Source organism: Dreissena polymorpha, chromosome 5, assembly GCF_020536995.1.
Source record: "Dreissena polymorpha isolate Duluth1 chromosome 5, UMN_Dpol_1.0, whole genome shotgun sequence".
Taxonomy (NCBI): Eukaryota; Metazoa; Mollusca; class Bivalvia; order Myida; family Dreissenidae; genus Dreissena; species Dreissena polymorpha.
Window position 1 is genome coordinate 38,770,756 of NC_068359.1, and position 27,987 is coordinate 38,798,742.

The 27,987-nt window shown below is 34.2% G+C and overlaps 1 protein-coding gene across 2 annotated transcripts in view; it reads left to right on the forward strand.

Annotated features, from left to right (window-relative positions):
• LOC127881601 (uncharacterized) overlaps positions 1–27,987 on the forward strand; it is a 132,770-nt gene that overhangs the window by 22,204 nt on the left and 82,579 nt on the right. For both annotated transcript variants that reach the window (XM_052429605.1, XM_052429606.1), the window contains exons 9-11: positions 8,690–8,913; positions 13,538–13,825; positions 25,127–25,470. In XM_052429605.1, coding sequence (XP_052285565.1) covers positions 8,690–8,913; positions 13,538–13,825; positions 25,127–25,470 — 856 coding nt within the window. The remainder of the gene's footprint in view (positions 1–8,689; positions 8,914–13,537; positions 13,826–25,126; positions 25,471–27,987) is intronic.

Below are 27,987 nucleotides of genomic sequence, written 5' to 3' on the forward strand. Positions count from 1 at the left end.
ACAATTGTTTTGAAAAAAAGTCAAATATTTCCATTTAATTTGCTTGATTTATATATTGTAGAATGTTGGAATGGTAAAACACACCAATTGTATAAAGATTCCAATAAATAATGATATTTTATACCGTTTTTATTGTTGATTTTACATTCTATAAATTTGTTGTTGCATACATGTAAGTAAACAAAGTGTGTGCGTGCATACCAGTGTCGAGTTAAACACCGTATAAAATGATGTATATCCGTGATGGATCAAAAAAGGTGGTTGTTGAAAAACGTGGTGGGGAATACATGTATGTTATATCATATTTATGTCGATCAGTCACTGAGTATAGTCAATGAAAGTGAAATTTCATATACAAATGCTCTATAACTTCAGTCTCTAAATACAATAAAAAAGTTACCAGAATGCAGGAGTTTACGTTTTATTTTCAAAATTTTCTACGGGGAGGACCTCCAAAGCCCCAGATTGCAGGAGGGGGACATTCCCTGAAAGATTTGCCAAAAATTGTGCAGTGTTTGAAGCATGTTTAGGGAAAGGCTATGCTCAAATTTATTGAAAATATTCAGAAAGTCAAATGTATAGTTTCTTTGAGACATATTGTATCAGATGAAAAAAGATTTTTAGCCAAGTACTGTTTTTATGTCCCCCACCACTATAGTGGGAGACATATTGTTTTTGCCCTGTCTGTCAGTTTGTTGCTTTGTTTGTGTGTTTGTTTGTTTGTTTGCGCCAACTTTAACATTTGCAATAACTTTTGAAATATTGAAGATAGCAACTTGATATTTGGCATGCATGTGTATTTCATGGAGCTGCACAGTTTGAGTGGTGAAAGGTCAAGGTCAAGGTCATCCTTCAAGGTCAAAGGTCAAATTTATGGCTTAAAAGCGGCACAATATTGGGCATTGTGTTTCTGACAAACACATCTCTTGTTTTCATTCAGCTTTTTTCTATAGTATCAAAATGACCTTGCTTTATTGAAAATATACAGAAAGTCAAATGTAAAGGTTCTTTGAGACATTGTATTAGATAAACACATTTTTTTAGCCAAGTACTGGTATTTCTTTTCTTTTTTTTTGCTCAGTCGTGTATTTTTAGCTCACCTGTCACAAAGTGACATGGTGAGCCTATGTGACCGTGTGGTGTCCGGCGTCCGTTGTGTGTGTGTGCCTGCGTGCGTGCGTCAACAATTTGTTTGTATAGACAGTAGAGGTCACAGTTTTCATTCAATCTTTATGAAATTTGGTCAGAATGTTCATCTTGATGAAATCTGGGTTGGGATTGTATTTGGGTCATCTGGGGTCAAAAACTAGGTCACTAGGTCAAAAACTAGGTCACAATAGGTCAAATAATAGAAAAACCTTGTGTAGACAATAGAGGTCGCAGTTTTCCTCCAATCTTTATGAAATTTGATCAGAATGTTAATCTTGGTGACTGACTGACTAATGGGGTTATTTACCCTCGGGACTTCGGTTAAAAACCATTGCCCGAGCACACTGCTTAACATAGAACTCTGCATAAAAAGCCGAAAACGGCCATAAAATGGACAGCCCGATTTTACTGGGCTGTACCATTGGTATAAATATAAAACTTTGCAGTGTTGGTGCGATGCCTTAATAAAAATCTATTGGTTTAAAAATATATAACCTTTATATGAAGCGTTAAAAAGACGCAGTGCTTTACAGTGGATAGGCCTAACGCGGTTAAAAAGCGGCGTTTTAATTGGTTGATGCGCTTATATAACGATGGCGCTGATTGGCCGAAATTTCTTATTAAGGATTGCCAGTAGGTCAATCCGTTTAAAAATAGATTTTCCCACAGCTGACTTTGTACTTTAAGAAAAAGTAAACAATAATGGTTTATATGCAAAAATATAAATGAAAGAAAAAGAATGAGTTAATCCAAAAGAACTTGGAGTTGTTTTATAGTATTAGATTACTATGTTTTTGTTATGTTACTGTACTTATTATTAATTATTATCATTCATATGATGTTGTTATTGTATGTTATTGTTTGTATTGTTTTTTAAGGAGGAGAGAGAGAAAGAATGAATAGCCCAATTTTTATAAGTAAAGATGGTGAAAACACACATACTGTTGTATGTGGCATCATCATTACCAGACCCACTGTTCAGTATATACTGCAATGGGTTTGTTGGAGTCTTTAGACTTTGTGATCTGTGTTTTAAATGTTTGAATCAAAATAGGACTATTTTAATATAATAATTATAAAAAAAGGAATACACAGATGTGTAATATGTTTGTGTAACAAAATAATAATATTTGAGGGTTTTCCAGATCACAAAGTGGTTGAACATTGCCACAATAACTATCTTGGTGAAATCTTCGTTGGGATGTTATTTGGGTCATCTGGGGTCAAAAACTAGGTCACTAGGTCAAATAATTGAAAAATCATCAACAATTTGTTTGTGTAGACAGTAGAGGTTGCAGTTTTCATCCAATGTTTATGAAATTTGGTCAGAATGTTTATCTTGATGAAATCTGGGTTGGGATTGTATTTAGGTCATCTGGGGTAAAAAAACTAGGTCACTAGGTCAAAAACTAGGTCAAATAATAGAAAAACCTTGTGTAGACAATAGAGGTCGCAGTTTTCATCCAATCTTTATGAAAATTGGTCAGAATGTTTATCTTAATGAAATCTGGGTTGGGATTGTATTCGGGTCAGCTGAGGTCAAAAACTAGGTCACTAGGTCAAATAATACAAAACCCGTCAACAATTTGTTTGTGTAGACAGTAGAGGTCACAGTTTTCATCCAATCTTTATGAAATTTGGTCAGAATGTTTATCTTGATGAAATCTGGGTTGGGATTGTATTTAGGTCATCTTGGGTCAAAAACTAGGTCACTAGGTAAAAAACTAGGTCACTAGGTGAAATAATAGAAAAACCTTGTATAGACAATAGAGGTCGCAGTTTTCATCCAATCTTTATGAAATTTGGTCAGAATGTTTATCTTGATGAAATCTGGGTTGGGATTGTATTTGGGTCATCTTGGGTCAAAAACTAGGTCACTAGGTCAAATAATAGAAAAACCTTGTGTACACAATAGAGGTCACAGTTTTTATTAAAAGAAAGGACGAGGCTGTCTAGTAACCCGGGTATGTTGGCTGCATTGCACCCTCTTTCTTCCCCTCTGACACCCCCCTTCTCCTTCAAACTCGAAGAACCTTGTCGGACAGGAGTGCACGGTGCAGGGTCATATACACCCTGCAAACCCATTTTAGCTTTTAAGGGTATTTCCAACTTTTGGGATTATTGTAAATCTCCCTATAAGCGGTATATTAACAATCATAGCAAATAAAGTACTGTTGTACAATTTTTATCTTTATTTTGATAAACTTGCTAATTTCGTATAGTTAGTAAATAAGGTGTTCTTGTACCTTTTCTTTTTAACTTGCATCATCCCCTATATATTAATTTCTATAGTATGGATGCTAGCTTTTTGTGGGTTATTTCCTGCATTGTTGTATGAGCTGGTCCTTACCAATCCCATATATTACTAGAATATTTTAGTATATTAAACATTATATTGTCTTAATTCTTTCTTTTTATTTATTAATTACCATGTGTAGTTCTCATAATTCCATTTACCGTGCACTCCCACTGGTCTAGGGGACAAAACCATCAGTACTTCTCCATACAAAATTATCTCCCCTACACAAACCCAAGTTGATTTGCCCCTGCTGGAAACCCCCCACCCCACCACACTTCCAAACTCCTTCTTTTAACCCCCCGGGGTGGCAACTTGTTTTTTACCTATTAATAAGTGCATATAATATTGTACATTCTGTACATAATCTGCTTTTATGTATAAACATTGTTTGTTTTGTCCAATTTTTAACTGTAAAGTACATTGTTTTACCTCTGATTTTTATGTGGCCCTAAAGAGGTAACCGTTTGGCGACACATAAGTCATTACCTTTAAATATATAAATATTATTATTAAATTTCTTTTAAATATTGTCTAAACGCCACTCTGGGGGGACGTCTTCCTTCATAGCCCAATCCTCTATAAGTTCCATACAGACAGGGTCATAGGTTGGAGCATCACGGCTATATTCCCTGTCTGCAAGTGTTCAAATTGTGTCACACTTACAAATACATGCTAATTTTAATACTAAATATAATTTAGAACTATATTACCTTACCAATTTCAATTGTTTGTTATAATTCTATATAATTACATGTTTACATGCAAACCCCCTTTTTTTTCTTATGAGGGCTATTAAATCAGGCTCTTCCTTCCCTATTAATTAAGGTTTATAAATCTTTATATCTTCCCATCACTTAGAGTTCCTAGCATAACATATAACTCAAACAACAAATTACACCTATCTATAGGTTTATTATGTATGTAGACATATAGTGGCAATGTTAAACCACTTTGTGATCTGAAAAAACCTAAAGTATTAATAATTTTTGCTTATTTTATACATATTACACATTCGTGTAATCCTTTTTCTCCCTAGAAACATAAAATTAAAAGTATTATTAGCTCATCTTTTTTTTGAAAAAAAAAAAAGAGCTATTGTAATCACCTTGGCGTCGGCGTCGGCGTCTGGTTAAGTTTTGCGTTTAGGTCCACTTTTCTCATAAAGTATCAATGATATTGCATTCAAACTTGGTACACTTACTTACTATCATGAAGGGACTGGGCAGGCTAAGTTATGTAACTCTTGCTTGCATTTTGACAGAATTATGTGCCCTTTTTATACTTAGAAAATTGAAAATTTTGGTTAAGTTTTGTGTTTAGGTCCATTTTATTCCTTAAGTATCAAAGCTATTGCTTTCATACTTGCAACACTTACTAACTATCATAAGGGGACTGTGCAGGCAAATTTATGTAACTCTGACTGGCATTTTGACAGAATTATGTGCCCTTTTTATATTTAGAAAATTGAAAATTTGGTTAAGTTTTGTGTTTAGTTCAACTTTTTTCCTAAAGTATCAAAGCTATTGCTTTCATACTTGCAACACTTACTAACTATCGTAAGGGGACTGTGCAGGCAAAGTTATGTAACTCTGACTGGCATTTTGACGGAATTATGGGCCCTTTATACTTGAAAATTTGGTTAAGTTTTGTGTTTTGGTCCACTTTACCCCTAAAGTATCATAGATATTGCTTTCATACTTGGAACACTCGCAAACTATCATAAGGGGACAGTAAAGGACAAGTTGCATAACTCTGGTTGTCATTTTTACGGAATTATGGCCCTTTTTTGACTTAGTAACTTTGAATATATGGTTACATTTTGTGTTTAGATCCACTTTACTTCTAAAGTATCAAGGCTATTGCTTTAAAACTTCAAATACTTTCATGCTATCATGAGGGTACTGTACCTGGCAAGTTGAATTTTATCTTGACCTGTGAATGACCTTGACTCTCAAGGTCAAATTATTAAATTTTGCTAAAATTGCCATAACTTCTTTATTTATGATTAGATTCGATTGATACTTTGGCAAAACAACTCCTACCTGACATACCACAATTGACTCCACCCAAACCATCCCCCCCGAATCCCCCCTTAATCCCCCCCATTTTTTTTTTAATTAAAGATCATCTAATAAATGACCACCACACTCTCACACTATACCCCCTCCCCACCCCAAAAAAATAATTTTTTGCCTCGGGTAGGGTGGCATATAGCAGTTGAACAGTATGTCAGTCAGTCTGTCTGTCCGTCCGAAAATAACTTTAACATTGGCCATAACTTTTTCACTTTTGAAGATAGCAACTTGATATTTGGCATGCATGTGTATCTCATGGAGCTGCACATTTTGAGTGGTGAAAGGTCAAGGTCATCCTTCAAGGTCAAATGTCAAATTTATGGTGTCTGTCCATCTGAAAACTTTAACATTGGCCATAACTTTTCAATATTGAAGATAGCAACTTGATTTTTTGCATGCATGTGTATCTCGTGGAGCTGAACATTTTGAGTGGTGAAAGGTGAAGATGAAGGTCATCCTTCAAGGTCAAATGTCAAATATATGGCATCTGTCCGTCCGAAAACTTTAACATTGGCCATAACTTTTTTGATATTGAAGATAGCAACTTGATATTTGGCATGCATGTGTATCTCATGAAGCTGCACATTTTGAGTGGTGGAAGTTCAAGGTCAAGGTAAACAAAAATTAATTCAAAGCAGCATTCTCATGAAGCACCACATTTTGAGTGGTGGAAGTTCATGGTCATCCTTCAAGGTCAAGGTCATCCTTCAAGGTCAAAGGTAAAAAAACAAATAAAAAATTTCAAAGCGGCATTATCATGAAGCTGCACATTTTGAGTGGTGGAAGTTTAAGGTCAAGGTCATTATTCAAGGTCAAGGTCATCCTTCAAGGTCAAAGGTAAAAAAAATAAATTCAAAGCGGTGTTATCATGAAGCTGAAAACTTTGAGTGGTGGAAGTTCAAGGTTAAGGTCATCCTTCAAGGTCAGGTCATCCTTCAAGGGCAGGTCAAAAAAATAATTCAAAGTGGCGTTATCATGAAGCTGCACATTTTGAGTGGTAGAAGTTCAAGGTCAAGGTCATCCTTCAAGGTTATTTTTTTTTTTTTTAATTCAAAGCAGCGTTCTCATGAAGCTGCACATTTTGAGTGGTGGAAGATCAAGGTCAAGGTCATCCTTCAAGGTCAAGGTCATCCTTCATGGTCAAAGGTCAAAAAAACAAACCAAAGTGGCATCCTCATGAAGCTGCACATTTAGAGTGGTGGAAGTTCAAGGTCAAGGTCATTCTTCAAGGTCAATGTCATCCTTCAAGGTCAAAGGTAAAAAAAAATTCAAAGTGGCGTTATCATGAAGCGGCACATTTTGAGTGGTGGAAGTTCAAAGTAAAGTTCATCCTTCAAGGTCAAGGTCATCCTTCAAGGTCAAAGGTAAAAAAAAATGATAAAAAATTCAAAGCGGCGTTCTCATAAAGCTTCACATTTCGAGTGGTGGAAGTTCAAGGTCAAGGTCATCCTTCAAGGTCAAAGATAAAAAAACAACAACAAAAATAATTTTCAAAGCGGCGCAATAGGGGGCATTGGGTTTCTGACAAACACATCTCTTGTTTTTTTCAAACATGGTTAAAAAACACAAATATTTTTATTATTATTTTATTTTTGAAATACCGTCAAACCGTCCCACCCAAGAATCCCCCCCCCAAATTTTTTTATTTGTTTTTGCATTTTTTTGGCATTTTTGGAAGATAATGTCATAAATGACCACACCCCCACACAATATACCCCTCTCCACTCCACCCCTCCCTCCTTTGTGATTGAAATTGAGATAGGTCCCTACACCTTTAAAAAGAAAAATAGATGAGTGGTCTGCACCCGCAAGGCGTTGCTCTTGTTATGTTAATTTTAACAATTAAATCACAGATCACAAAGTCTAAAGACTCCAACAAACCCGTTGCAGTATATACTGAACAGTGGGTATAGTAATGATGATGCCACATACAACAGTATGTGTTTTCACCATCTTTACTTATAAAAATTGGGCTATTCTCTCTCTCTCCTTTTAAAAACATCCAATAACAATATCATATTAATAATAATAATAATAAGAAGAAGTATAACAACATAACATCAACATAGTAATTTATTACTATAAAACAAGTCATGTATTTCTTTAAAATTCAAGTTCTTTTGGATGTAATTATCCTTTTTCTTTCATTTCATACATTTTCTGCATAGAAATTCTTATTGTTTACATTCTGTAAAGTGCAATGTCAAGGTCGTCCGCTGTGGGAAAATTTATATTTTAAAACGGATTGACCTACTTGTAATTTTAAATAAGAAATTTCGGCCAATCAGCACCATCGTTATATAAGCCTATAACCAATACAAACGCCGCTTTTTAACAGCGTTAGGCTCAGCCAATATGCAGTTTATAATGAGTATTGCATTTATATCCCATCTTATTTAATTATAAGTAAAGCTATTTTTTAAATTACTAGATTTTTATTAAGGCACCGCACCAACACTGCAAAGTTTTCTATTTTTATAAATGGTACAGCCCAGTAAAATCGGTCTGTCCATTTTATGGCCGTTTTCGACCTTTTAATGCAGAGATTTATGTTAAGCAGTGTGCTCGGGCAATGGTTTATTAACCGAAGTCCCGAGGGTATACAACCCCATTAGTCACATAGAGGTCACAGTTTTGATCCAATCTTCATGAAATTTGGTCAGAATGTTTGTCTTGATGAAATCTGGGTTGGGATTGTATTTGGGTCACCTGGGGTCAAAAACTAGATCAATAGGTCAAATATAAGAAAAACCTTGTGTAGACAATATTGGTCACAGTTTTCGTCCAATTTTTATGAAATTTGGTCAGAATGTTTATCTTGATGAAAACTAGGTTGGGATTGTATTTGGTTAGTCAGGTGAGCGATTCAGGGCCATCATGGCCCTCTTGTTTTATATTTAATAGAAAACATACAATGTATAGATGTATATAATAACAAAACAAAGTGATACAATGAAGTAGCAATAAAGTTAAAAACACATAATACAAGATATGCTAAATATATATACATATTTTTTACCTTGACTGTGTTTTCTGTTAGATTAAAAAATGGCATTTTTTTACTTTGGTTGTTTGTGATAGATGCTTTTAAAAAAACCAACTCCAATTTTTAGCAATTTAAAGGCAAACAATAACTAGCTTGAAGCCTGTGTTTAACTCCTTTCAGCCACCTTGCTGATTAATGCTGGCCTTGCCAAGCAAGTTGCGGTCTCAGAGCAGATAAGCCTTCTAGCAAAATCTGGAGAGGCGGCAGAGATGGCAGCCATCTTGTCCTCTAATGTTTCCACGACAACCAGTCTGGCCATCACAGAGTTACCTCCAGATGGGGAACAAAGTTCACGGGGATCAAGAAAGTCGGAGGATGGAAAGAAAGGGCAAACTGTACGCAAGGTATTTGAGATTAAAAATCCAACTTGCTTTAAAGCTTAAAAAATGTATTAGTTTTTTTAACCTAATTCTCTGAACATGAATGTGTTAGGCGTATTAAGCCTGTTTCCTGGGTAGAACCAGTACTTTATGTCTTCAGATAAGGTTGAGCTATCATTTTCAGAACTCGGGACCATTTGACAGAGACCTTAAATACTTTGTCTTTACAGCTGCGTGCAAAATTAATCTTTATTTAAAACTAAAAAATTGATTAAAAACTGGCTTTTTTTTTGCTATCGTGATCACCCTGTTACCTGCATCAGTGGGTTGTATGGCGAGTGATTGTCTTTGCAGTGGTTTTTTGCACCATTTTGGGAATGGGGCCAGGTCCCTTTGGATTGGGAAAAATTGTGGCGTTTTGACTAAAATCTGGAAATTAGCGTTGTTGTTGTTTTGCTGACAAATGCTTCATTGATAAATATACCTTTTTCAATAGGAATGAAAAAACAACACCACTGCTTTGTCATCTTTAGCTTGTTACCAGATGCTACATTTCATGTGCAATGTTGATGTAACATGGTCATAGCGTACATTTTAACAAGGCCAAGTTTTAGGATTAGTCAAGTTTGTCCAAAACTTAGGTAATTTATGTATAGAAAAACCTTTTAAACATAAAGATGCTAATGACTAAATTTGTATGAAACTTGGTCAGAGTCTTTATCTTGACAATATTTTAGGCCATGTATGAATAAGTCATGGGGTCCAAAACTTAATCGCCATTATGGCCCTCTTGTCTTTATAACTTGATAAACAGAATATGTGCGAAGGTACAATTTCAATCAACTGTATTTAATACGGGCAAAAGCCCGCGAAGCGGGCGTTGACCGTTCATACATATGGGAATTTAGACATAAAATTACATAAGAATACCACATATGGATACGTCTCAAAAAAATTTGCCACGCGACATATATTTTCGCGATGCTATTTATGAACTTGAACAAATCAAAAACACTTTGACATATGCTAAATCACATGTAAATACATACCTCAGAAAAAGTTATATCAATGACATCATAATTGTGTAGCGAATCGCACTAAATATTCTCGCATTATTTGTTTTTCTTTGCAACCGTTCCAGAATTAGGTCATTACTCAATTATCTCCCCTGAATGCTCTTCTTCAGTGAGTATAAGCCGAAGACTGGTTCACTACATATAGTGACAGTCTTCACCGAACACAATTTAGGGGAACATAACCCGTCTTTAATATATTGCCGAATCTCCGATTTTTGTCGAATTTATTTGCTTTGATCTTTTCGATATCTTATTGTTATTATTATCCTGACAAATCACAAACTTTGTTAAAAAACTATTTGTTTTAAACACTATAGTTGGCATCTCTATTCTTCAAGTATTCTCGCGGTATTTCAATAACGACACCCTACTGTTTATGTATCAGAATTTGTGACGCATTTTCCATTCGCTCTCAAAAAGAAGTTTTACGTTTGATCATGAGCAATATTCTGGTAAGTTGTCGTTGTTACCCACCAGAAACACATTTATTCACAAATTTTTAAGATATTCAGATCTAACTTTTAGGTCTTTTAGCTTTAATTTTTAAAGAATTTTCACCTCGTCTGCTCGCACTTTACCGATATCCCAAAAGGTTACATATCACTATAAATAGTTTAGGCCTAAAACCACAAAATCCGATACCGTTGGAATTTTCGTACCACAATCTTACATAAAAAATCTTCCAGATTCGAAATCAACAAAAAACAAGACATTTATTAATTGTCTGCATTATTGATCAAATTTAAAGATATTTGTTGGTTTTCCGTTTTTAGAAGCTGTTCTGCCAAGGCAAGAGCTGGGCATTATACAAGCCATTATATCCAGCAAAACTGACAGTTTTGGTTTACAGAAATCAACAAAGGAGGGATTCCCGAACTATCAAAATTTCCAAGCTATACACACAGTTATTATCTGTGGTGATCTTTATTGGTTCTGTTTGTTTACTTGGATGGAACATGTGTGAACTTTTATAGAACTTTGAAAAGTCTATATATGTCTATCTATAAACAAAAATCAGCTATGGTATAATAAGATCAGATGTGCAAACAATGTCAAAGGGTTGTTAAATTAACAATTTTAAGGCCATTATGCTGAAAAAATATGGAAAGTTTCCATGCAAATTTTGTCTGTATATCGACAAGTGTCTGCCGATTATTGTCAAACTAGTAATACAAAACTTACCACAAGTATGTAAAAGCACTAAGTACCAGTGATCATTTTTAGTAAGATAGCGTAATTCTAAACAGTAGCAAATAGCTTGTTTAGTAAATGCATAATGCAATTTATATGATTTCCGTTCTATTGTGTAATTAATAAATTGGTTGTTACTTGCTAATCCATGATAAATGTTTTTTGGCTAGTGCAAAACCAGCAATGTTAATTTTGTAAAAGGTAATACAATAACACCACTTTGTAATTTCATATACGTAAATATTCTTGAAATGTAGGTTGATGAGTTTTACTTATTTTGTAACTTTTATTTTATGTGCAAATAAATGATGTGAAGTGTTTTGTATATCCACACAATACCACATATCTTTTTATATATGTACTGTATTATGTGTTATTTGAATGTTTAAATAAAAAAATATGGATGATATAACATGATGCATTCTAATATTTGCATTCAAATTGTAACTGTAGAGCTAAGTGTATGCAGTTTAGACTGTGATTTTAGAATTGCTAAAAAATGGCTAGTTTTTTAGTGGCGACACAATTTAAACTATTCAACAATAGTTTGCGAAAGAAAATTAGAAACCTGCAAGGTACCTGTATTTATTAAATATTTTAATTGCGAAACAAGTATGTTGTTATAATGCTGTTACACATAATTATACATTGATAATAAATAAGAAGACAATTAGTGGTGTTAACGTTTCCCAACAGTAAAAATCATTCTTCTGATGAAGTCAGTGGTATACAGACGAAAGCTCCAGGTATGGCTTTCAATACGTAGTGTGTGTTATTTGGCAGTCTAAAACTTATTGGATTAAAAAAAATCCTTTCAAATTTGTCAATCAAAATTGATTTGACAGATCACATGTACTGTATGCTAAATGCAACTGCATTAGCAAGCTGTCAAGTTGAATTGAGACATTTGATGAAACAAACTGGTTCATGGGTAGGACCAGTACTTAGTGTCTATATGACGTACCATGACGTCGAAAGTCTACAAGACCTACTAGGTAGAACGAGAAATGTACTTCGATGTACAGTTTTCACCGACCCTTGAGTGTTAGCCAATCAGAAGACACCTTACATCTGTTGCTTTTAGAGATATTTGACATTGAACATAAGTATTATTATTATTTATACCAAATTATGCGACTATCGACCGCTTACTCATAGATATTGTGCGTATTTATTAAACATTATTATTATTATAATTTATACCAAATTATGCGACTATCGAGCGCTAACTCATAGATATTGTGCGTATTTATTGACCTGGCGTGGCGGAATTAACCTCTGACTTATGCAAGTTATGGTTATCACAAAATACGACCAACGGAGAGGTTATAATACATTATTTATCCCGTTAATGCTTGGTAACTGTTTGGTTACCGTTGGGAATTTCCTACACAGTAATGCACTGGACGGTCGTGATACTCCGCCCCGCATGATCAATAAATACTCACAATATGCTGAATAATTTTAATTTTAAAAAGGTAACAATTGAATCTTCTTCAAATTTGTATATAATCTATTTCAATGCATTAAATACTTGAAACTTCTATGTGTTGTTTTTTTGCCATTCTGATATTTTTATTCATTTTGTCCTCAATTAAAAAAGAGATTTTAAACATTTATTATGAATAAATCTTAAGGAAAAGCGGCTCAAGAGACTAGTGTTTTGATTGGCTGTTCAAAAAATGTGTACGTCGAAGTACAAACATGTATGTCGAAGTACAAATTGTACTTTGACGTACAAATATATACTTCGAAGTGTATTTTATATTTATGTCGACGTACAATTATTGTACTTTGACGTACATTTCTCTTTTTAACTTGTAGGTCTTCTTGACTTTCAACCCAAATGGTACGCCATAGTATGTCTTTAGGGTTATCTAAATAATGCTCCCACTTAAGAGATCAATACAGAGACCTCCCAGTGACTAAGCCAGTTAGCAGACACCCCATCCACTATACCACAGACACCAAACCAGCTATAAATTCCTGTGGCTAGAAAACAAAAAAATATAAGATGCTAGATCTTTAAGCTTGGAACATGTAACTTGTTTTAAGATTGATTTTTTTGGATGCATTACTTAATTATTGCAACAATTATAATATTTTGAACACAATCATGTCAATATATTTATTAAAAATACATAGTTATCAAAAAAACTTAAAAAGCTTTTGCCCGTAAATTAGGTAGCACCTATAATCATATTAGTTTGTTCAATAATTTATTGAAATCATTTGACTTTCTTCCAATATTTACCTTTCATCACTTAATCTGTTTATTATAATGCTGTTTCATTGCCCTTTGAATTTTTAAGTATTCAGAAGATTTTATCTCACATCTGTTTTTGTTTAATAACAAATGTAATAATTTGCATAATTTTCAGGATGCAAGAAACAAAGCTAAAGAACAATCAAAGACTGAGGCAGATCACAAGAATATTGAAATCGCCATAGCAACTACTGAACATGTCCTGAAAGTTGATTCAGATGGTAAAGGTCAAAAGGTTGAAGACCCTTTAGAGGCCATGGTCACACCAAGGTCAGAGAATTCAGAGACTGAGTCACAGGAGGGTGAGGTCAAGGTCAAGGTCACTGATGTCAAGTCTCAGCTGGGACGAATTAAGGAAGAACTTGATGATGCAGAAGGAAGAAAAGATGGAAATGATGGAAAGGTAAATTAAATTTTCATCTTGATCTTACAAGGGACATTTTAAAAAAAGACAACGCGCTTATATGCAACAAACACAAAAATTGAATTAAGCTTTATTATAAACAACACTTCTGTTACCCTAATTTACATTAAGATTTTTTTTTATTATTTTTTTTTACATAACATTCTATTTCTGAAAACATACATTTTTAAGTCATACAAACTATCATATATGTTTGAGAATGTAATCTCTTACAATTGTAACTGAAAAAAGTGGTTTCAGAATATTATGGTGTGGAGAAAAGAAAGGAGTAGGCGGTCTAGATTCAGTTGAGACTATTTAAAGTTTTATATTAAGAAGAGATTGGCGTGTTCATACGGCTGTATTTTCCAAGAATAAGCTCCATCGTTGAATTAACAATTCATATGTGTGTTTTATGTGTGATATTGTTTCCTCTATTTTTAGCCTATGGGTTTAGTAGCTCATATATTGCGTGAATTTAGGGGCGGTGCTTTCGCATTTACATTTAAAGATAAAGCATTCGGCTAAAAGAATGATACAATTAATTGCATTATTTTTTTGTACCTGTGTGCACTTAAGATTACAAAGGGAAATAATTTCAAAGGTAATGTGCGTGTTATGTTCCAAACCAAATTTGTTTTGTATCATGAGTGTTGCTTCTGACCAGAAATGTTGAATTTCATTACATTCCCAAAACATTTGTTTTAGAGAATCGGAACTTGCCGAACAGAAATAGCACATGTTCGACTCTACAAGTTTACATTTAAACAGATAGGAATTATTTGGTATATTGTGTGTGATGTATTTGTACTGGAAAGTTCTGAGTTTAGTATCTTCAGTAAGTAATGGGGTTTGACAGAAGAGTTGTGTTTTGTCAATTGTGTTTGTATTAAAAAGATCTATCCACTTTGTTACACATTTAATTTGTGTAGGTTCGCGTTTAGAAGACGTTTGAGCATTACTTTGCACAATTTAGTCTTAACAGTAATATCATCAAAAAAGTATTTTGGTGGTGTATATGATATATACTTGGATGTTCTTTACAAGTGAGTAAAAGTTTAATACTGTCTGTCTGTCGGTTGGTCCGTCCTCCAGGTGGTTGTCAGATGATAACTCAAGAACGCTTGGGCCTAGGATCATGAAACTTCATAGGTACATTGATCATGACTGGCAGATGACCCCTATTGATTTTGAGGTCACTAGGTCAAAGGTCAAGGTCACTGTGACTCGAAATAGTAAAATGGTTTTTGAATGATAACTCAAGAATGCATATGCGGCCAACAGGGCACACTCTGAACAATATTACTGAAGCAACTGGTCTGTAATCCTAAATCTATAATTATCAGTCCAATGAAACATCATCCTTTTAGTATAATACAGTGGATCAGTAAAAATATTATCAGAATATGAGTTTTTTTGTATATTTTGTATATTAAATATTGTGTTAATGTTTAATTTTGTTGATTAATATAAATATAAGCAGGACAGGGGAGGTAATACACTATTATATTTTTCTTATACATGTATACAGGGGAAACAAATGCAATAAGTTTTTGTTACAGCATTTGCCTCCCTTGTAATATATTTAAATTTTACCAAATGTAAGGCTAACTGCAGTTTTGTAATGCATTGTATCAATCACCACCACCGCCACCGCCGCCGCCGCCGCCGCCGTTGTTCACAGTGACAAAAAACGTATTCACACAATGGCTGCTACTACAACTTATAGCCCATATAGGGGGGCATGCATGTTTTACAAACAGCCCTTGTTTGTTTTGAAATGATATCTATATTTTCGTTATATGTTGTTTTAGACCAGGCTTTTAAAATTTGTTGCAAAAATATTGACAGAACTTTGAGTTTGGCAACATCTGTTCGACTTATATTGCATTTGAAAACTGTGTTTCCCCCATGCGGTGTAAGCATCGAGCTATATAATTTAATTATCAATGAATCTTTTTTACCCAACTAGCTTTTAATGCATCTAAAAATAATTCAACGTCGAGCATTTTTAATCCGCCTTTGTTATATTCCTGTATTATTTGATTCCTTGCAATTTTGTCGGGCTTTCTGTCCCAAAGAAAGTTGAAAAACATGGTTTTCAGTTGATTCATCACATGTGAGGGTGGGTTTTGGAGAATGGTTAGAGGATACACAAGCTTTGGAAATGCAAATGTTTTTAGTACTGTGATTTTGCCAATCAACGAAAGATTCAATTTTTTTATTGGTTGGATTTTATTCATTATATTACATGCTATAGTTTCGTTGGGATTATTACAGAAAGTTATACCTAATGATGTCGCTTGGGTTGAGTTCCAATGAAATTGTTTCTTTTTGCAAAATTCAATTTCAGTTTTCCTTAAAGATCCTAAGCGCAATATGGTACATTTCGTTCTATTTAATGTAAGGCCGGATATTTTTCCAAAGTTATTCAACGTTGAAATAAGTTTTTCAAAACTGTTTTGTGAACCATTTGTTAGAAAACAAGCGTCGTCAGCAAAACGTGTCTGTTTTGTTTCTATATTTCCTATTTTTATCCCACTTATGTTTTGATCATTGTGTATAGCGATTGATAAAATTTCAATGCAAATTATAAATAGATAAGGTGATAATGGACAGCCTTGTCGAACACCTCTTTTAATTTGGAACAGTTCTGAGAAGTAGCCATTATTAGTAATGCGTGATTTTGCATTGTTATAGAATAGTTTGACCCAATTAATAATGTAGTCACTGAAGCCAAAGTGACGAAGGCATTTGAATATGAAGGTGTGGTCTAAGTTGTCGAAAGCTTTATTGAAATCTGAGAAGAAAATTAAACCAGGGTCATTTTTTTCATTTACTGTATGTATCACCTCTTCTAATAATCTAACGTTTTCACCCATATATCGACCTTTCAGGAAGCCAGTTTGTGCATTGCTAAAGTTATTATTTAAAGGCTTTTAATTTGATTTGCTATGCTTTTTGATGTGATTTTGTAGTCAACATTAAGGAGTGAGACAGGTCTCCAGTTATTTAAGGATAATGTATCGTTCCCTTTTTTTGGTAAAAGAGTAATGATGCTTTGTTGCTGTAGATCTGTTAGGCATTATTATCAAGAGAGAAGTTTAGAGAATTAAGTAAAAAAGGTTTTATATCGCTCCAGAATATCTTATAAAATTCTACTGACAAACCATCAGACCCAGGACTTTTGTTATTATTCATTTCCTTTAATGCAATTGCACATTCGTATTCTGTTAGATGTACGTTTAAGTTGTTAGGGTTATCAGTATCAATTTCATTGCATTCTTTGTTGAAAAAGGAAGGATGTTCTGAAATATCGATTTTGTGATCTGCTTTATACAATTTTTTGTAATAACCTGCAATATGTTTTAGAACTTTGTTTTGGTGGTTTAAAATTTTCCCTTGTTCGTTTTTTATTTGGTAAATAGTTTTTTCCTCAGCCCTTTTTTTCTCTAAATTAGCAAGAAAATTTGGTATTCTTTTCGGCCCCTTCCATCAATTCTGACTTTGACCTTAATAATATTCCTGTTATTTTATCTTCCATTAAGTAATCATACTGTTTTTTCGTTTTGTTTAATGCATTGATTTTATCTTCGTTTAATGGATTTTCGGAAATATATATTTCAAGTGCAGTGATTTTAAATTCTTAATTTGTTTCCTCGTGTAATTTGTTTCTTTTTAATTTCCTTGCATATTTGATTGTGTCATCTCGTATTCGACCTTTAATTACATCCCACAGTTTGTAAGGGTTAGCTTTTTTATTAATATTTGCTATTTCTGTAAAAGACTCTTTCATTATGTTTTGATATTCTCTCTCTTAAATAATCAAATTGTTTATTTTAAAATATCCTTGCCCTCTCGTATTTTGTGTGCAGTTAAAGGTGAAAGAGACTATTGAGTGTTCTGTAGTGCGTTCAGTTACAGCGAACGTTCGCCAATGATCGTTCGTTTCCGATTCGGTCTTATTGAACAATAAGTTTGGCGTGAACGTTTCAAGATGGCGGCTCCCAGAAATTTGTAGCGATTTTGATGGCGGAAATCGCTAATAACACAGAAAGTACTTAACTCACAGATATTTAAAAAAAAAAAACCTATAATAATTTGATTATAATTATAAGTGGTGTGGATGTGATAGTGTTATTTTTCATTAGCGATCGAAATTAAGTGCAAGAGGTGCATTGAATCAGTTATAAAACAAAGCCCTAAAATAGCGCAATACATTATAATCTTCAAATGTAGTTGTAATTTTCTTTTACATTGAATGAATTTTCGTTTCATTTACATTTAATGAAAATATTAATAAATTTTAGCATTCACGTGGAAAACAACAACACCTGCATATTTTGCGAATTGAACTGTCTTTGAATGCACATGTATATTGAAAACTCTAATGTAGTGATTATGAGCGATACCAATCTGGCATATTATTATACCATAAATCTATACATTTATTTTACCCAAGTTTTTTATATCGATATTATGATCAAACGCGATTGCTTGTTTTCACGATGATGTTTCGAACACTGCAAAAACGCACGATCTTTACACGTTATTATATCGGTTTACATTTGCAGGTACCCGTTAAATACGATAATTGTGAAGCAGTAAATTTCTACACTATTTTAAATGTATTGTCATTATAAAACACTTAAGTGTTATGTTTAAACTGGCTTATATATATACTTATTAGTTCCTGTTAATCCATTTCGAACAAATGTACGTCTATTTTTTAAATATGTTCAAATGTTTTATTAGAGCAACTGTTAAGTTTTTGGCTTAATATGCCCAGAGATGACACGGAGGTATCATAAATTGTGTTTAATGACCAGACACATGTGGTTAATGACCCCATACTGAGTCATACAAATATGGGTCCCTGGGTTTATGACACCCTGTTTTCTTAGTTATTGTCTGGACAGTATCCGATCATATCGAGATAATCGGTTTGTGATGAGCAAAGGGGCAATTAAACAATGGGTGGTTAAAAATGCTGAAATAAGGAGTGTCAAAATTGGTGTGAACAATTAAATACAAACATTTACATGTATCAAGAGGATTTAGTTAATCTGTAACAAGGTAAGTCTTTACGGACATATAGGTTGAAATAGTTTCTTTATGTTGATAACATAAAATCAACCAATTTGTTGTTTGTTTTCGTCCTTTTTTGTGTTCATTCATTGGATTCTATTTAATATGGAAGAATTTCAATTTCTGAATATTTTGTTGTTCTTAAAATGGGTCCCGAATATGATTGAAATCTTATCACGATGCGGATCATCAAATGCAAACAATAGCAGAATGCAGACCTGTTTACTTCTACGGATTCGCCGTAGTTACTACGGATTATTTGGCTAAACTACGCACTACGGATTTGTACTGAAAAACTACGGATCCATCGATCAAAATGGTCAAATTTCAGATTTTAATCGTACTTTCGCTTATTTTCGGTCTGAACGGGTAATTTATCAATCATAATAATTTTGGCGCTTGCGTAGTAAAAAACGTTGAAATTCAAGCCTCCCGGGGAACGAGTGATGATCGAGCTTGTCAAGTCGTCACCGAACTGACTTGCGCATTGGTTCGCAAATTTAGCTGAATATATACGATTTTACGTTGCTATCCAGTATACACATCTCTATTTCTATTGCGGAGAAAACGGACGATAGTCGATGTATCGGGATTGAGCACGCCTGTTTTAACACACATCCAAGATGGAGGCAAGCAGACAAGAATTTGCGATTAACGGCGAAAATAATAAATACCATTCAAATTAACAACGGATAGTATCATATGGTCATCAGGGAATAATGTAATGCGTGTTTCAATTAACGCAACATACTACGTTTGAGATTTAAAAAAACAAATATTTATCAGAAATCTGCGCAGTGAATGTGCGTCACGGAAACGAGTGTTGGAAAATTGGAGTTTAGTATACTCACAAAGCAAGAGCATTTATTATTATAAGATGAGTATTGTTCGAAAGTGGAAAGAAACAAACATGATTTGATTTATATGTTAGTGGATCTGTGTATAATCAGATTCATATGCATATTCTGCTTGATTATGTTTGTTACGCTGTACAGTTCAATGAAATAGCATTAAACTGAGGTTGTCAAGTGCAAGATATTGAAAGGTAAACAAATAAAATATATTATTCTAACTCCATTTAATACATCATTAAATCAACAAGAACACTAAAGGATGTTTGTCAATATTTGTTTATGTTTTCCCCTCATGATATTTAATTTTAAAAAATACTGAATTAAATTAATAGCTAATCTTAAAGAGCTTATAATCAAATGGTGTATTTAAGAATCTATAGATTATTGCAAGTTTAATATGCATGTGGATGGATATTATCTAAATATTGTCTTCATTTTAAGAAGACATTGAAGCAGCACTTTATAATATAAAATGCTGTCAAACATGCACTAACAATTTTAATTTTGTTACTTATATTCATATGTATAATGCTTAATGTCTACAAATTTCATGGTTTATCGCGTTTTTTTCCAATTTCATGGTTTATCGCGCTAATTTTCCCAATCCAAATGGCACAGGCTGTAAAACATTGAGGCAAAAAAATATCACCTAACAGATGTTATTATTAACAAGTAAATTCATCTAATGCTTTATGTACCGTTAAACTGATATGTGACCCAGTCATGGTGTTTCAATGCTCAAAATGATTGAAAAGTTTAAAACTACTGACAACAGCCCCAAACTACTGAGAGATGCCCTCCATACTACTGAGAAGCAATCGGTATGGTAAACAGGTCTGAGACTGGCCGCAGTGTTGGCGGCCAAAATTTGAGGATGCGCAAACGTTACGTTATTATCGAAATCCCCAAAACCTCCTATACACTTTGTTTATTGTTCAATTCACTTTATGTACTACAAAAAAAGGAAAAAATATCGAAGTAACACTAAACAAATACAACATATTTATTTGTCCGCCATCTTGGTTTCGCTAGCGAACTACCTCCCGAGCGTTCAATAGCGACCGTTCGCGAACTATAGCGAATGTTCGCTGTAACTGAACGCACTACTGATTTAAAGCCTGGACAAATTTTACAATCTGTAACGTGGTTTAATAAGTTAGAAGACAAAATGAAATAGTCAAGTCTACAAAAATTAACGGGTTTTGTATTTGAGTGCCATGTGTACTGTTTATTGGTAGGGTTTAATAATCTCCAAATGTCATGAACATCATGACTTTCTATAATTGCATTTATCATTTTGTTACATTTTAAGTTTGTATCGTGTTTACCATTAAGTTTGTCTATTTTATAGTTTATTACCGTGTTAAAGTCTACACCAATAATTAAAGATTCATGGTTGTATTCTAATGGAAGATTTTCTAAAGTCTGAAATATTGATGTGTTGTCTTTGTTTGGACATAATTAATTAGACTGATGTTATTGTTTTGAATTTTTATTCTCAACAATTGAATACGCCCTCCTATTGGTTCTATATGTTCTATTACCTCGTAGCGTATTTTTGAGGTGATTATGCTTCCAACTCCTTATGAGTTTGAACAATTTCCACTTAAAAACATTTCGCCATCCCATTGTTTGTGCCAAATATCTTTAAGTTTTGTAAAATGAGTTTCTTGGAGAAAGCATATAACAAATTTGTTATTTAACCATTTAAACGCATGCTGACGTTTTTTTTTATGATAGGCCTTTTACATTAAAACTGCATATAAGAAATAGTTTTACCCAGTGTTCTCCGGAAGCACCGGCGGCCGGCGATTTCGCTGGTTACTAACAATCTTTGCGCCGGCTACTTTTCCAAAAAATACCAATAAAAAACGGCGAAAAAAAGGCCAGCGTTCGTGTTTATACCAAGTTTGACGCGATACTTTTGCTTTCGTGTGTCAACAAACTAGCTGGACGAAAGTATTCTAATGCGCATTATATTCGCGCAGTAACAAGCACGAATAAACAAACGATCGATATTTCGTATCTTTACGTGACAGTTTACACCCGCTTTTTTAACCGCTCGTTTATGACGAAGATTGCCGAACACAAGGGTATTTTTAGCTAACTTCGGAAAGTTTATGGCTAGCTTATTTAATTACTTTCCGTACGTCAACAAAACGTTGCACATGTCCGCCATCATGAAATATTCTAAGTGATGGATAAGCAAATTAAAGCATTTCAATAGCATATTGTAAAGCAATATATTAACCAAATTATATATTGATTACGAATTTTCTAGGTAAATGGTTTCATTTTTCGAAATTTAATCGATAAGCACATTTTATTTAGTGCAAAACTCGTACATTTTTCGGATTGTCGTTTTCAGAAACAGCATTTGTCGCCGATTTAATTTATGTATGACTTCCTCAATAAACAAACATAGAAAGAGGATTACACATGCGGTGATACGGACGGTTTGATTTATAATATTACGCATAGTATTCACCAGAAATAGCAGTTAGAAAGAGTAGAACATAGTACAATTAGTGAGGGGGAGGGGGGGGGGCACTGTCCTTAATCTCCGTTCTTCCCCAAACATTCCGGCCTAATTTTCCGGAATTTAAATTTGGGTACAATCGACACCCCTGGATTTAGGTAATGATTATTTTATTTGATAACACATTCTCATTTTATTTACACATTTTAAATGCCATTGATTGTGTTATCAACCAAAATATAACTCAGCACCTTGCATATAACCGGTAGATTGTATAAACGATGCCCTTCTGCATTTATTGACAGCTGCAACATGGGCTGCAAGAATCTGTGGAATTGTGTTTTTTTTACCGGTACAAAATCTATCGAATTTCTAAATATTATTGGATCAGATACGTTTGTTTGACGTGTCGTGTTGTATATATCAAATGGTATGTTTAATACTCTGCATAAGCCATAAGTAGTTTAACAGGTCTTTGTTTTAAAGTAAACGATGTGTCAATTCCGTATTTTAAAACAGATGTCACCACAGGGAATATCCCTGGAAAAGGAGGACCTGCAACTGCTTCAAAATGCCCAATTGCAGACAACCCTGCAATCTGGAGAGGCCGAATATCAGCTTGCAATCCAAGTCCTTGAGTTAGACTTAAAGCTAGACTCTGACTCTGATTCAGATTATTAAAGTTTAAAACAGTTGCAATTAACATGTTTTTGTTTTATATTTAAGTTTGAGAGATTTCAAATAAATATTGTATATTCTATGAAAAATGCTGTATTATTTCAATCTTAAAAGCTTTCTTGAATGCGCAAGATTGCACCATTTCACTCTATCAATTCGAACATTTTCTAGGAGTAGGTCCCCCAAACCTGCATGACTTGAGGGGATACCCCTCCCGATTCTATACCCCACTCGCCGCTTCGAGGCTCGAACACGCAACAAGCCTCGCGCTAAATCGCCTGCTACTCAAATGATAAAGCTGGCTACTCTGTTTTTTATGGGGAACACTGTTTACCTCAGAAATTATTTTAAAGATGCAATTTTAAATATTCTCAATAAATTTTACAGTGAAACCACAATTAAAGTTTAAATTGATAAATACATTAATTAAATGCTTTTTTATAAACACAGCTGCACAATTTTTAATAGATAGTAGCTGTCTTTTTGGAGTCTTTCACTCTACATGATGAATTTATTCAGTGGTTGGTAAGACATTTTCAAAGTGCAATACTATTTGCACACAATTATGAAAGGACATATAAACTTGATTAAATTTTATGATATATTTTTTCGCTCTTTATTTGAAAACAGACAATATATCTAGCATTATTGTCCCCTACTGGTTTCACCGGAGGGGACTTATGGTTTGCGTTTGTGTGTCCATGGGTCCGTCAGTCTGTCAGTCTGTCACACTTTTCTGGATCCTGCTATAACTTTAAAAGTTCTTCATATTTTACTATGAAACTTGAATTATGGACAGATGGCAATATGGAGATTATGCAAGTCATTTCATTTTGTTCCTACGTCAAGAATTCTGGTTGCTATGGCAATTAATAGGCTAGAAATGCTGCTGAAAATGGTGAATCCTGCTTACTTTTCTGGATCCTGCGATAACTCTCAAAGATCTTCATATTTGTTCATGAAACTTGAAATATGGACAGATGGCAATATGGCGATTATGCACGTCATTTCATTTTGTTCCTACATCAAGAATTCTGATTGCTATGGCAACAAATAGATTAGAAATACTGCTGAAAATGGTGGATCCTGCACACTTTTCTGGATCCTGCTATAACTTTAAAAGATCTTCATATTTTTTCATGAAACTTGAAACATAGATAGATGGCAATATGGACATTATGAACGTCATTTCATTTTCTTCCTACATCAACAATTCTGGTTGCTATGGCAAAAAAATAATAATCTGACAATGGTGGAGCCTGTAGGGGACATGTATTGTTTGGCAATAGTCTTGTTAATTTATCATTTTTACAATAAACCATAAAGAGACGTGACACATTGAAAATACTTACTATTTCCTAGCTCCTAAGCTGTAAATTGAACTATTAAAATTACTGAGACTGTTAAGTTTTTGTTTGCTTAACCCTTTGCATGCTGGGAAAGTTGTCGTCTGCTAAAATGTCATCTGCTGAATTTCTAAAATCAGCATTTTTTTTCGATTTTTTTCAAAGAATACTATCAGAATAGCAAACAGTTTGGATCCTGATGAGACGCCACAGAACGTGGCGTCTCATCTGGATCCAAACTGTTTGCAAAGGCCTTCAAAATTCGGTTCCCGCACTGAAAGGGTTAATAAAATAGTTACAAATTCAATTATTAATTATATATTATTAATAAATACATTTTATTTGTTGTAAGTTTGCATTCTCTTTAATAAAAAAAAAGTGCACAATTCTAATGGTTGTGCCCCCCTCAATAAAATATAATCACAATAAATCTTTGTTAAATCCATCATAGACATGCAGCTAAGTTCAGAAAAATGCATGATGTATGTAATATCATTTGTACCTTGTTCTTAATTTTTTCTCTATAAACTCAATTCAGCACCTAATGCTGTCATGGCACAGTATAATAAACATTCTCAGTTGTTCAGCTCAACTCAGAAGATCAGATTTGAGTTTCCAATCAGCTCAGTTCTGAAAATGTCAGTCAACTAAAATCTCAGCTATAAGAATATTAACATATTCATGCTGAAATTTAGGGTTTAGTCAGACTCAAATCTAAAACAAGCATCTGTGAACATCTGTAAACACCAAACTCATCTCTAAAATTGAGAAAAAACTCAAGTTGAGTCAGAATATTGACCAAGTATGTCCTTGATACTACTTCATTTTTGCCAACATGTACATTCTTCTTTTGCAGGCGGCCATTAAAGCTGACACGGGGTCAGTCTCAAGCATGTCTGACCTTGATCTCACATCTTTGGCCGACCTTCCGCTAGACGACATGACCTTTGACCTGGATAACCTTCACCTGGGCTCTCAAGGTCAGGAGGTGATGCTGGCCCACATTCGGTCGCCGGGGGAGTTTTACGTGCACATCATCTCGCAGAAGAGCGGCCAGACGCTGGACCTCCTGATGAAGAACCTCAATGCAAGGTTCGAGGAGGCGAACAGACGTAAGCTGATGAACCTGAGCAAGACTTTTGTCTGCGAGGTTGGCAAGCTGTGCTGCGCTCAGTTCACGCAGGATGACAACTTCTACAGGTCAGTTGGGTATTGTGGTCAAATTTTGGCCCGAAGTTCAGCCTCATTCAAGGGTGGTATTCCAGAAGCATCTTAAGTTAAATATTATTTTTATCCTTAAATTGGGAATTTTTTTTAAGTGTTTTATTTCATACTGCAATAGTTAGGCGTCGAAAATTACATCAAAATAACATCATTATGTCAATGTTATTTGAGGAATACCAAAAAAACATGCATGTCTTTATTGAGTAAAGAAATACATTTTTTTTTTAACTTAAGTGAAAATATTTAAGAAATGACTTAAGATGCTTCTGGAATACTACCCCTGATCTCAAAATGGGTATATTTTTCCCACATTGCTGCCTAAAATTCCCATTTGCTGGTTTCCTTTCCAATTTTTTTGTAGATTTCTTTTTAAACTAAATTTATTTCATCATCCCATCCAGCTCTATAAGTTGAACCTTTGTATATATTAAATTTAAAGCACAATTACTTTTTAAAGCAATTTGTTAGCGAACAGAAACAACAGCACTAATGTACCAATTTTAGTCGAAGCAATACAGATTAGTCCCAATCTAAAGGGCCGTGGTGCCATTCCCAAAATGGTGAAAAAACAACACTGCAGTTTTTCCTATGAAAGCCTTTTTAAAATCATTGAGAATTTTATCTTGAAGCAGGATCTTGAAGCAGCTGAACTTATCAGGATGTTCAAACCCAGATTATTTTTGTACATCATATTTAATTATGCCTCCACAATGGTAAAGAAGGGCTTTTTCAGCATTATGTCACACATATTTCTTGTGCTTATCAATAATGGTCAAGATTACAATTCAAGAATTGATGTACAATATGTTAGAATAATTCCACTTGTAATCCTTTGGTTTTTAAGAGCATGTTTCCTGTTATAGATGTCATTGTTTCAGTCAGTATATTGTTGTGTGGCTCGACTCATATCTGTTTCAAGAGGATACGTTAAGGTGCCTTAAATACCCATGCATAAAGCAAGATTTTTTTATGCCCCCTTTTGAAGAAAAGGGGGCATATAGTGATCGGACTGTCCGTCTGTCTGTCGGTCCGTCTTTCCGTAACACTTTGCGTTTAGGTTTCGAAAATGCTCATAACTTCTATGTCCCTTGAGATATAACCTTCATATTTGGTATGCATGTGTATATGGACAAGGCCTTTCCATACGCACAAATTTGTTTAACCTTGTGACCTTGACCTTGAAGTAAGGGTCCATGTTTAGGTTTCGAAATCTGCTTTTAGGTTTCGAAAAATGCTCATAACTTCTATGTCCCTTGAAATATAACCTTTATACTTGGTATGCATGTGTATATGGACAAGGCCTTTCCATACACACACACATTTTGACCCCTGTGACCTTGACCTTAAACTTAGGGTTCGCGTTTAGGTTTTGAAACCTGCGTTTAGGTTTCGAAAAAAGCTCATAACTTCTATCAAGCGTTTATAGGGGGCATAAGTCATCCTATGGTGACAGCTCTTGTTCTTTTAAAAAATGTTTTTAAATTATCATCTCATTTTTGCAGTAATCATTCTTTATTTCATTTGCTGGAACATATTACCTATTTGCATTGCAACCTAAAAACACAAATGACTTTAGGTTTGTGAAAATTAATTCAGGCCAATATTGATGATAAATGTATTTAAGAACTTTATTCACAATAATATGCCATTTTCGGAAGTAAACATGCAGGTGCACTGTGTATGTGACATCAAACAGTGAATTGTGGGATATGCCTCTTATTGATACCAAATCTAGAAGATATTTAATATTGTTAAGCGATGTGCCCGCACAGGAGTAATGTTGTCGTTCAATTGACATCTTGCCTGGACGATGATCACTCCGCCTTTTTAATCACATGGCTCAGCAGTTAGAAAACCTAGACAAGCTTACACCAAAGTGGCTTTTTTGCCTATAGATTGACTGTATATAATTATACCCCCACAAACGGAAGTTTAGGGAGTATATAGGAGTGAACCTGTCGGTCGGTCTTTCGGTCTGTCTGTTGGTCCGTATTAAGTGTCCGCTCTCTAATTCAAATACCGGTAGTTTTCATTCGATCTTCACCTAACTTGGTCAGAAGTTGTATCTACATGATGTCTAGGCCAAGTTGGAACATTGGTCTTGCCGGGTCAAAAACTAGGTCACGGGGTCACTTAGTGCGTTTTAAACATTCAGCATGTTGTCTGCTCTCTAATTAAAGTAGTTTCATCCGATCTTCACCTAACTTGGTCAGAAGTTGTATCTAGTTGATCTTTAGGTCAAGTTTGAACATGGGCCTTGCCGGGTCAAAAACTAGGTCACAGGCTCACTTAGTGCATTTTTTAACATTCAGCATGGTGTCCTCTATCTGAAGGCCAAGTTAGGACATGGGCCATGCCAGATCAAAAACTAGGTCACAGGGTCACTTAGTACGTTTTACACATTGAGCATGGTGTCCACTGTCTATTTCAAGTAGTTTAAAACCAATCTTCACCACACTTGGTCAGAAGTTGTAACTAGATGATGTGTAGGTC